General features: G+C 38.2%; 1 protein-coding gene across 2 annotated transcripts; it reads right to left on the bottom strand.

The window, feature by feature from the left end:
* Window positions 1–233: 233 nt before the first annotated feature.
* On the bottom strand, window positions 234–10,734 carry LOC143884172 (ribosomal protein L11 methyltransferase-like protein). 2 transcript variants are annotated; one of them, XM_077387595.1, is made up of 8 exons: window positions 10,303–10,734; window positions 10,129–10,212; window positions 8,277–8,417; window positions 5,460–5,525; window positions 2,839–3,006; window positions 1,240–1,569; window positions 739–937; window positions 234–458 (listed from the first exon to the last, which is right to left on the bottom strand). In XM_077387595.1, the coding sequence occupies exons 1-7, from the start codon at window positions 10,651–10,653 to the stop codon at window positions 935–937; spliced, it is 1,143 nt and encodes a 380-aa protein (XP_077243710.1). In that variant the 5' UTR covers window positions 10,654–10,734; the 3' UTR covers window positions 234–458; window positions 739–934. The 2 variants fall into 2 exon arrangements, with proteins under 2 accessions (XP_077243710.1, XP_077243709.1); XM_077387594.1 differs by having other exon boundaries at window positions 739–986; window positions 10,303–10,723.
* Window positions 10,735–11,723: the final 989 nt, after the last annotated feature.

An 11,723-nucleotide genomic window follows, 5' to 3' on the forward strand; every position in this document is an offset into this window, starting at 1 on the left:
GTGGTAAGAGAATGCAGAGAACATGAAAAATCATTAAAAACAATGAAAAAATATCCTATTTCAAATTGGGTTTTTTTTTTACTATTTTTCATGGGCTTTCATGCTCCCCTCACTTCCACCCTCTCAAGTATCTCCCGTCTGAGCCCATCACTCACAACTAGCCCTGCTAATATTCCATGGATGCCAAATAAGTGCATTTTTTGAGATATGAAAATCCATGTTAGGGCCCACAGTTTGGAAAATCCAATCAGCTTACACTAGAATAATTTACAAGATGTACTCTTTTCAAAGTTCACCCCCTCACATCCTGATGAAAATAAATAGGCATCCAGGGACTGATTTAAACATAAGCAAGAGAAATACAACTTCACTTAACATTGGCATCTCCAAAATTTCAGGACAAAGTGCTTGGATTCTACGACCATAGAGCCGATGTATGGATCATTCACGCCAGTAACCTGCCCATAATAAGAACAAAGAAAAAAGTAGATCAACAACTCTCACCACCAGTGTTCAAGACAAAAACCGCATGGCCTCAATGGCGAATGTTCATCCAGATTAGTTTCAGTTGTATCTCATGCTTATCAAAGTATAATGGTAACAGGGCAATCAGATATGAACTGCTAAATGTATAGAATATCATATGGACATTTTTCAAACAAAATAAATTACAAAATCTTTCAGGTTCTTAAGAAATATTTCTTTCGAAAAATAGTAAATATAATAAAAGCTGCTTACAGGACTTTGGTAATTGTCAAATGCTGTAAGGTGGATATTCAACGCCCTCAGTCAACTCTAGCTGCCATGTTCTTTCATGTTACTGTCATGATCAATTAAGCCAAGACGCCTTCTCATTTGCAGAGTTGAAGATTCTATCTATTCATAGGATGCGTTTTTTTTGTACCACTGACACAGGCCCAACCATCCATCTCCGTCACTGATATGCTATCTAAGAACTGTGAGTAACATTCCTCAATTTGAGGAAGCTGTTAGGGAAAAGATAAGAACAAAAAACAAGAAATCAGATGGTTTTTCAGCATGGATGAAGGCAGTGTCAGATGAGCACAGTGCAATTACAAAGAATGTACTGTGGGTTCTTAATGTCTGATGTTAGATAAAGTTTTGTCAATGAGGATGGGAAATATGTTCCAATTGAGCTTTCTAAAAGCATTTGATGCGTGCAAAGATCAGTTGCTAAAACTGTCTAATCTTATTATAAGCTGACTGCAAGTACCATACCTGGTCAGATAAGATACCAGAGATACCAATGACTGCTCCAGGCTTAGCATAAGAAACTACATGACCTGCCAGTTCTAGCAAAGGATTTAAAAGTATATTTGCTATGACAATGTCATATTTTTCCCTTTTGTCCATGAGTTCAATGCTATATGAGTTCAGCGCTTCTGCACATCCATACGATCTTCCATCTTGGGAAAAAGGAGTGAGCTTGGGAGAAGCCAGGTGTAATTGCATTTTATCGTGCTGTATGTTGTTCAATGCAGCATTCTGGCATGCAGATGTTATTGCCTGGGGATCTATATCAACTCCAACAGAGAAGGCAGCACCCAACTGCAGTTAACACAGCAGATAGTAAAGAAACCACACCATTCTTAGCTACTCATGTGATTTGTAGAGGGATAAACAAATAATGATATGTTATATACACTTAAAAACTACTCCCAAAGGCAGTTCCTAACTGGGTACCATTTGTCAGTCACGGTCATGTAGAAGAAAGATGAACCCTGGGCCCACCGGTGTTGGGGGTGTTCTAAGGGACTCTTCGGGGAGGTTACTTGGGCCTTCTCTGGACCTATTGGATTAGCCGATGCCAGTGAAGCAGAGGTTAGAGCAGTTTTCCAAGGGATAAGGCTTTTGGACAAAGATAGCTTGGACCAAACCATTGTAGAAAAGGACTCTCTCAATGTTATATGGTGGCTTAGGGGCTCGCTGGTACGTCCGTGGAGATTCGCTCGGTTCTTTGATGAAATAAAGGATAGGACGGATGGCTCATCTATCATTTTTGTGCATGTGAGGAGATCTGCAAACGGATTGCTTACAAACTAGCTAGGGAGGGTGTTCAAAAACAGAATCTAGAGTTGTTCGATTTCTTACCTCCTTGACTGGCCTCTATGGTCATGTTTGGGTTGTAAGGCTTCTTGTTTGTATTTCACTTTGTTGTTTTCTCTTTGTAATATTGAAATCACTTGTATGACTATGGGTGCAGATGGAGGTCTCAAGTAGTCAAGAAAGAGGAGTGATAGGTTGTGGATGTGGTCTTACCACTAACATTGCACCTGGATGTAGACACCATTTTACGTGGGTCAACTAGATCCTTTGACTAGATGCAATAGCAACGATCTTTTAACAAGGATCTTCTTTGACATGACCAAAAGAGGTTAAGACCCACGAAATATTGTGCTTCACATGATGTGGAAGCAGAAAGTCGAGCTTTGATTTGATGGGGAATCAAACTTTGATTTGATAGGGTTGATTGTAGTTACCCAGTGCTCCAGCCTGTTAGGCGCTTGTACTCCGATCTCTTTCGATATCATTTGGCACTCGATTTATTAGTCAAGTGATGCGATTTTCCAAAATTAAATAAAAGAAGAATAGATTCAAGATCTGCATATGGTGAACCATTTCTAAGAAAGACCAGTTAACAAAACTTCAGCACCAAAAAAAAATTCAGCAGCATTTGGCAAAGGAAAATGAAGTTTACAGGCAAACTAGGAACAGTGATCAACAATACATAAGTGGACTCAGTTTCAGTTAAGCTGATAATATATTCGATCTATTTATATTGGTTTAACTTGAAACTTAACATCTAAAACAGATTACCTTCACTGCTGCAATACTCAGAATTCCTGAACCTGTGCCATAGTCCAAGAAGTGTTCCCCTCCTTTAATCAACCCATGCAACAATAACAAGCATAACTTAGTTGTAGGATGTTCACCAGTTCCAAATGCCAATCCTGGATTGAGAAATATATTCATCGCATGAACATCCTGCATAAAATACAAAAATAAGCATTATAGACAATACTTCTATATCTAAAAGCATGTTGATGCCATGAAGGGCAGCAAATTCTATTTCTTGTTGGTTTTTTTTTTTTTTTTTTTGAACAGGTAACAGAATTTACTCCAACCGAACCAAGATTACATAAGGGGGGACAAGATGTCCCAGAAAGGGAGTCCCAAATAATACATGAATCAAAAAAGCAGAAAACCCCTACCCAACAACACTAACCAAAGATCCCTCCATAATACAAGTAGATGTAAGATTAACACCATGTTTCGCCAAACCATCCGCCATCGAGTTCGCACTACGCCGCATATGCACCATTTGAGGCCGCACTATGCGCACAAGGTCTCTGATCTCGTCGATTTTGGATGCCAATCTCCACGGTCTACACACAACAAGAAATTCTATTTCTTGTTGTGTGTAGATATTAAGCCATCGGAAAGAAACTGACACAATTGAGATAGCTTTGGATATAAATTAGAGAAAGATATACCACACAGACTAGGTGAAAGAACCCTGATCGCAGTCATGTAGAGAAGACATGTATAGACATATGGTTGAGGTTACAAGAGAATAGTGTCATTTCTATTTTAATAATGACACCAAATAACCAAACCTCTAGTATTTTATTAAACAATTGGCGCACATTATCTGTTGTCGAAGGTTACACAACATAATCTTTTATGATTTCTACTTCTTTATGAAGTACTCATTTCTGACATAGTCGCTACTATCTAGAACTAGAAAGTAACCTAGATTCTCCTCATTGTCGTCATTGACATCAGAATAGTGTCTCCTTAGAATACGAATATTTATCATAATCTGTCTCATAAGAAATTTCTGACAAAGCTGTGTTAGTCCCTGGATCTCGATCTCGATCGATGGCCTCAAAATCATCTCTACCAAAACAGAAATTTGAAAAGTTTGAACATCAATCCCGTCTTCTAGTGATTCATCATGCAAAACATTGACATGAAAGGGGTTTTTAGTTCCTTCTTGAGTACAAGAAGCAACATCACATTCTAGAAGTCCTGTACTATCCAACCCAATCAATTTGTCTTTGGAGGCCCTGATCTTTTTGTCTCTACGTGCTTTTAGATTCACAACATCTTGTGCAATTAGTCTTTTTCTAAAGCCGCCATGGAGTCCACACCTATTGATCCCCGGCTACTTGTGTAGGCCCAACATATTGCGTTCGACATGATATGATACTACTACTCATACCAGATACTGGATTTTTGTTGATAAAGAACAAAATAACTATCATTTTTCAATCATATGCTTTGATATAACTATTACAGTTTCGCTTGTTAATGTCACATATTTTCAAGTACCGTTTTGAGCATGTAAGTCGCATAGATGTTATAGTCAATAGATTATTAACTCCATCTTTTGAGTTAAATTTAGTTAAGTTTAATCATTTTTAATTTACACATATCTTGCATTTTAAGTCACAAAACAATCCTACAAAATCACTAAAATATCTTAAATATTTGGGGCTTTGAGATATTTCTTGTCTGGCCCAAAAATCCACTCCCTTTTGCCCAAATTTTGCATCCTCACTCCTTCGATTTGTGCTTGCCTTGACCTATAGGTTACATTGCATCATCTATTTTCGGAAACCTGGCAACCTTGCTTTGGTGGGATAACTGTAACAAAGAAACCATGTAGCTATGTTAAATAGAGCTTGTGGCCCCAGGGGCTTTCTTAAGTGTTTTTTTTCTGAGATTAAAAAGTTAAACCAATTCAGAAAAATAAATCCCGATCAGATGGAGTGGTTTCTAACACAGCCAAGTAAAATTTAAAACGCCTAAATATTTCTTAGTAGATACGGTCATTCAAATCAGGAAAACAATCAATTAGTTACTTCCAAGATCAACCAGGCAGTACTTCCATCTCCTGAAATTTAACAGAAGCTCTCAGAAATGGTGCTTCCTAATTTAAGAGTGCAGAGACTTACTAGGGAGAAAAGATTCTTCTTATAACTCTGTATCATCATTGGAATGCCAACAGACTGGTTGTTTATTTGGTATCTCTAAAGTTGCAAATAGTGAGATGAACAAAACAATAATAACAGGAGACTATTGGTATCAAATTCAATGGGGGAGGGACGCAATGATCTGTCTGCCGTGATCTCTCTGTACTCTGTGACCTCCAGACTCCAGTAAAAGAGCTCCTTACTGGTACAGCTCATACATTTTTGGTCCTCAAAAGAAAAATAAAAAATAAAAGTATAATCAAGTTAAGTGCTTAATTAATGACATGAGACAGTGGGGAACATTTGAAAGGGAAGAAAACTTAAATGGTATACAAGACATTTTAACATTGTGCAGAGGAAAAGCCGAAGAAAGAAAATTTCAAAATAGATTGATTTAAATTTCAGTTAGCATTCATTGTAATGGAACATTCAGGAAAGATACTTGGAGTTAAATCATACCGGGGGAGTTCTCCACTCAGGAATAATCCAAAGGCCATCGGTAACTTCCAATGGCTGAAATGACTCCTGCAACAGATAGTGCAGAAGAAACCGATTAGGGACTAAAAACAGCTCAATCAGAAAGCAAAACATATGACTTGCTTGGATAAAGAAACATAGGAACAATATTGGGAAGCAGTGTCTCATTCAAAAGATAAGAATATTGTTGGGTGCAAATAATGTATAAAATAAAGCATAAATCCGATGGTACAATATACACATACAAAGCTAAAGTCCTGTCCGTTTCAGATTGTGACAACTGATGTTGAGGGCCCCAACCGATTATTGGCCCAAAATCAATTTTGGGCCAATAATCGGCTGGGGCCCTCACCATTGGTTGTCACAATCTGAAACGAACAGGGCCTAAACTAATTGCAAAAAGTATATAATCAGCAACTTAGACTTAACTACGATAAAACTTCCAGTCCTATAGGCAAAAAAGCAACTACACTCATTTAAAAGACAAGAATATTGTCAGCTGCAAATAGATGTATAAGATAAAGCATAAATCTGATGGTACAATATACATATACAAATCTATACTGATTGCAAAAGGATATAATCAGAAACTTCTGTTTGACTACAATAAGATCAGTTTTAGCCCTAAGCCCAAAATATGGCTTAGAGAAAACTTCAGTATGAAACATTTAGTAGAGTTTATAATATGGGAATTGCTAGCGTCCATCGCAAAAGGCATTTCACGGCTGGTCTGTCGCACATCAGACCGGCCACCTCGTGAGTGAAGACAACACCTTTTGTCTCCATTCACTATGTGGCTGGTTTGACGTGCGACAGCCCAGCTGCGAAAAGCCTTTTGCGATGGACCCTAGCAAATCCCTTATAATAAAAAGGCTAGCAGACGAGATGGAGAATAGGTGTTAGACCCTCGGAAGTACAGGACTGTGGTAGGTACCCCTCGATACTTTACTTGACCTGGCATCATTTATGCTGTAAACGAAGTGCATTAGTTCATGCATGATCCAGGACAAGAAAAAGTGAAATTGGTTGGATTTTCAGAAGCTGATTGGGCAGGAAATCCAGCTACCAAGAGGCCAATCACAAAGTACTATGCTAAGTTGAATGATTGTCTGGTTTCATGGAGCAGTATGTTGCGCCTTTGACTTATGGCAGTATCATGATTAGTGTAAGATGTTTTATTATATAAGAAAGTGTTTGGGCTATATTTTATTGTGAATGAGAATATGAATTTCAATCTCGCTAACTGTGTGGGTTCTCCTACACCATACCAAATCTATTTGTAGCAAAAAAAAGTGATTTTTTTGCTCAAGCAGGCCCCAAGACATTAAAAATACAATGGCAAGCCCATAGAAGTCCACGTAAAGGCTATGCAGTACAATCCAACAGTTCCAATCAATGATGAGATCTGCATGATCTAAAATGAAAGATCACCCAAATTAGAACAATCCTGATAGAACAAAGAAATTTCTATGGGCATGATGATGCCATCTAACAATTTAGAATTTTAGATGACGTTCCAAATCAATTGGAAGGTATAATATCATATTTTAGAGAAGCTTCAATGGATCAGAAGAGGTTACTTGGCAACTTCGATTTGATGTACAGTACAATTATGAGTTGATATGTATGGAACGGCTCACAAAAGAATGCACACTTCCAAAATCACAGGCACATATCATGAGAAAATCTTGTAAAGCCCTATAGAATATCCTCGAGAAAGCTGACAGAACTTACAGAAATTTGAATCATACAAGGTGCCCACTGATTTCAGCAAAGGGTGGATTAGTGGAATTTAGCTAAACAAGAAACAGATTGCCTGAATGGTGGAAGAAACCTAGTAAACTTTGCTCCTTCACCCTTTTTGAAAAGAAACCTAGTAAACTCATTAACTGGAGAACAAGTAAGGTGCCCAACAACATGTTCGAATGAGGGGTTCAAGACAAGAAGGTTGGAAGAGGTAAAGCCACATTATTTTCCCATTTTTCCAACTTTTTTGGTTGGTACAAACTACTTGCCAAAAATGTAGGGTTCGAAAACTTTTTATATTTTGGTATTTTCAATGTTTTTCTAGCCATTCAAAAAAAAATCAATGTTTTTCCCTAGAACAAGGAAGCAAGAGAACAGTGGTGAGCATCAGAAAGATACAGTCTGAAATGTTGATGCAATATTGGTATGAGATATGGCATGATGTGATTAATAATATGAGAATCAATAGAAACACTTTTAGGGCCCATTTGGATGCCGAGAAGATTTTGATTTGGATTTCTCACATTTGCAGCCCTTTTTGCGTTGTGATTTGGATCCGGATCAAATCCTTGGATTTCCAAATCAGCGACTGACAGTGAAAAAAACCAGATTTCCAAATATTCTGTGGAAATAAGTAATTGGAAATCCACAGATCTGGCAGCTTGCTTCACCCTCTTTGCTCCTCAACCTCTCCCCTCCACTAGGAAGTACCCCCTTCCCTCTCTGTCTCCCTCAACATGAGATGGCGGATCTACTCATTTTGTATTCAAAACTCAATACCAAAATATGATACAAAATATGAGGTATCCAAACAGGCCCTTAATTTAATTGGCTGCTATTCAAAAAAAGAAAAAGAAAAAAGCAATAGAAACAAATATTAACATGAAATAAACTGCAGATAAGTCCTGTTATTACTAATAAATATACAGGAATCCACATTAGATGAACTCCTGCCATAGAAATAAATAATTGAGAATAGGAAGAATGATAAGATGAATCATAAAGGAAAAACAAAATCAACTGCATCTAGCAAGAAACAGTGAAGCTGATAACCTTTGCATTCTTTATCCAATCACATTGCTCAACCATTATGGCTTCATAAAGAGGGGTTTTCATCAACCCAATGGAATCAGCAGCATGTGAGATGCATGTACCTACATCTTGGCCATCTGTAAATATGGAACTAATGCAGATCTGCAGAAAACACGCCATTTTAAAATTAAATGAGAAACATAGTCAATTTTAATGCTTTATACTTGAAAGGTATGAGCTGCCAGTTGTGTTAACAAAGAGTTCTTATACTAAGCATCCGTACATCAGGCTGAAATAAAAACGAGTGTTGTTGTTGTTGGGTGTTTTTTTTTTTTTTTTTTTGAAATGGGTATGTATCAAAACCAGTGCTTTTTACCTAAACTGTCGGATGTCTATCTGAAATTCTGAATGATCATAAACTCCACAAGTTGTAGTAGAGTACCACAATGGGATAGGCATAACATGTTATGTATACTATTAGATTTTGCCCACACTAGTCATCAAAGCAAATATTATGCTCTAGAGACGTGTGACCTAAAGTATCTTGAGATCCTAAGATGGCACAAGAGACCCCACTACCGGCAACATAAAGCACCCCTTGAACACTAGCATAACACAACTTGTGATGCCAATCACGAATGAATTCTTTTGCTGCTGCAGGTCATCCATCAGTTTCATTTCATCTTTAACTACCTGTATCCCCAAATATAGGAATGCGGCAGATATTTGTGAATTCCACCTATCAGTCTCCTCTGGTGCATCCCCTTGAACACTAGCATAACATATTAGGGCCTTATGAGATACGTCGAATTAAAGTAGTTTTGCTGTGAACCACCATCTACTTGACAAGGATCTTATTAGTAATCAGGACCTAGAAAATGACAGCCTGGCGTACGAGGCCTTGCCAGTGAAGACCACCGGCCCAATCTTTCTCTGTGATTCTGTACCAGTAAAATGATGGCCTGGCATATGATATGGCTATCGTGCATGGTTAGGGGCGCACAATAGCTCTAGGTCCTCGAGTGGGATTTTTGATAATCGAATTCGCCAGCTAGAATGTGGTGGAGAAGTCTGTGTGGCATGGCGGACACGCATCTTGACTTGGTGGGGCCCCACAAATATGCAACTTTTGTTGGATTCGATACACTTTAGGCTATTGGGTAATGTAATGGGGAATGACATGGGTAGCTTACAACATATATTTCTACTATATGTAGAGGGTGGTACTGTTGTAGCCTGTTAGGGGACAACTTGTCCCTTATTTGGCACTCTTTGGAATAATAGATGTCAATTTTTTTAAAAAAACATGAACCTAGAAAAGGCTTATGAATGCATAAAGTGTGTTTCTTATTATGGTCCCTTGAAAACAGTCCACTCTCAAATGACACAAGCAAGTGAAATGGTGTGTGTCCATTTAACATTTCTCAATCTTAAATATTATAATAGTGAACAAGTGCACTTCTTAATGTTACCCAAGATTCAATTTAAGTGATATAATATTCCCCGCCCCATTACCCTTGCAGCTAAAGCTATCTGATCAATCTTTCATAGTGCCTTGAGGGGAGGATTTCTTAGGGGAATGAAGTGAAAAATGCTGGCCTTACTATCGTTCATCTCCGATATGTTGATCATACCCAATGCTGGCCTTACTATTTATCATCTCTGATATGTTGATGATGCCATTATTTTTCTTGACGCCTTTGTCTAGCAAACTAAAGTAGTAAACAATTTTACAAAGAGACCACGCTGCACTACTGATTCTGAACATTGAACACTTTCAAACAGTTAAAGATAGGAAAACAACAGAAAAAAAAAAAACAGAAGAGTAGCAAAAAATAAAAGTGGAAATTTAATTAAACAAGAGGGCACTCACCTCATCAATACTCTCACAATCGTCTAGTTCCTCTATGCTGGCAGAACTTGCACCAAAGCATAAAAGAGCTTCTGAAAGCACGTCCTGCCCAATGAAATTTAGAAAGACAGTCAATTCTGAAATGGAAAGGAGGAAACTGAAAATCGTACAATTTGAGGTGGAGGAAGAACTTACGGCAACGTCTCTGCAACAACGAATGCGAACGGATAGATAAGGAGACATTGAAGGGTCTTCGATGGGAGGTGAGAAAGTCGACATTGTCGAAATCTCTCTCATGCAGTGACTCTGTTTGGGGAAACATATGGTGGTTCCATTTCTTCTCTTGCATTGAGATAATGCAGGGTGGTGGTAGAAAGGAGGAGAGAGGTTGGTGAGGAGAGGCGGAGGAATGAGATTTTGGCGGGCGAATGGGGATAAAAAGAGGCACGAGAGGTGTTTGATGAAAGGACTAGACCGAAGAGAGGTCGCCAACATTTCCTTAGCTTTCACCACACAACCAGTACGGTTGTAATCAGTCATAAACATTGGAAGACTAAAAAGGAAGGGGTGTCCCCGCCAAAAACACACCCCAGATATTATTAACCTATGATCTATGAACCTTATCACTCAATACACGTGCTAATGGGTCTATGGGTCTAACGGTATGATCAAATGTTTTCCTTAGGTTCATTTGGTTGCACCCCTTTATGAGGAAAGATTGTGAAAGGTTAATTTTCTTTTATCAAATTTTTATCATTAAACTGATCCATCAAAGATTCTCGGACGAGTGATTTAACGCTCAAATAATCCATCAAATAATTCACGTTCCATGTACTTTCCTCGATGCAACCAAACGGATCCCTGATTGAAAGCAATGCTCATACTTCCTCGAATTCTCAAGTCATTCCCAATTCATCTCAGACCCTCAAAACTCCCAGTCATTCCACATACTTTCCTCTTCGGCTTGCCACCATTGCTTACTACTGCCTCCCCTCCTAGCAAAGATACAGAAGATTCATAATTTTTCTTTTTATTTCACTATAACTTCAAAAATAAATAATCCGTCGTCTAATCCTTGGAAAAAAGAGGTAAAAGGGCTCCCCATTGGCTGCAACACCATCATGCAGCCAATGGGAGCCGAAAAGTCAAACATGATGGTGATTTGCAGCCAACGGGAGAGCCCTTTCACCTCTTTTTTGCAAGGCTTCCCTTCAGTTTAGACTTCCTCATCATATGAATACAATCAATATATTTTCTTACAAAAATCTCATGAATACCCTTTATCTTTTGTTAGGAAATTCAAATATATTCAACAAATCAGCTCTTTCTCAAAGAAAAGCCGCTTTGGATTTTTAAAAACCCAAACTTAATGAAGCCATATTGAAGTTTTTATCGACCTACCCCCCCCCCCCCAAAAAAAAAGAACTTATCAATAGATAAAAGGATCTAAAGTAATTTGAAAACAGGGAGCTTTAAACATTCATTATCGACATGAGAGAGAGAAGAGAGAGGGGGGGGGGAGAGCGAGCGTACCTTAGGGGGAGTGAAAATATCATCGCCCCTCTGTTTATTTCAGCTCTATTTATTTGGATTTTGAGAATCCATTGCGAGCCCAA

The sequence above is a fragment of the Tasmannia lanceolata genome, unplaced genomic scaffold (genome assembly GCF_043159265.1).
Source record: "Tasmannia lanceolata isolate RefF3 unplaced genomic scaffold, GAP_Taslan_0.1 ptg000008l, whole genome shotgun sequence".
In the NCBI taxonomy this organism is placed as follows: Eukaryota; Viridiplantae; Streptophyta; class Magnoliopsida; order Canellales; family Winteraceae; genus Tasmannia; species Tasmannia lanceolata.

Coding starts and splice junctions, on each gene's coding strand:
- LOC143884172 (XM_077387594.1), bottom strand. CDS start 10,653: ATGTTTATGACTGATTACAACCGTACTGGTTGTGTGGTGAAAGCTAAG. Junction 3,007..5,459: donor CTGAGTGGAGAACTCCCCCG/GTATGATTTAAC, acceptor TATTTTATGCAG/GATGTTCATGCGATGAATAT. Junction 987..1,239: donor CTGGTATCTTATCTGACCAG/GTATGGTACTTG, acceptor TTTCCCTAACAG/CTTCCTCAAATTGAGGAATG.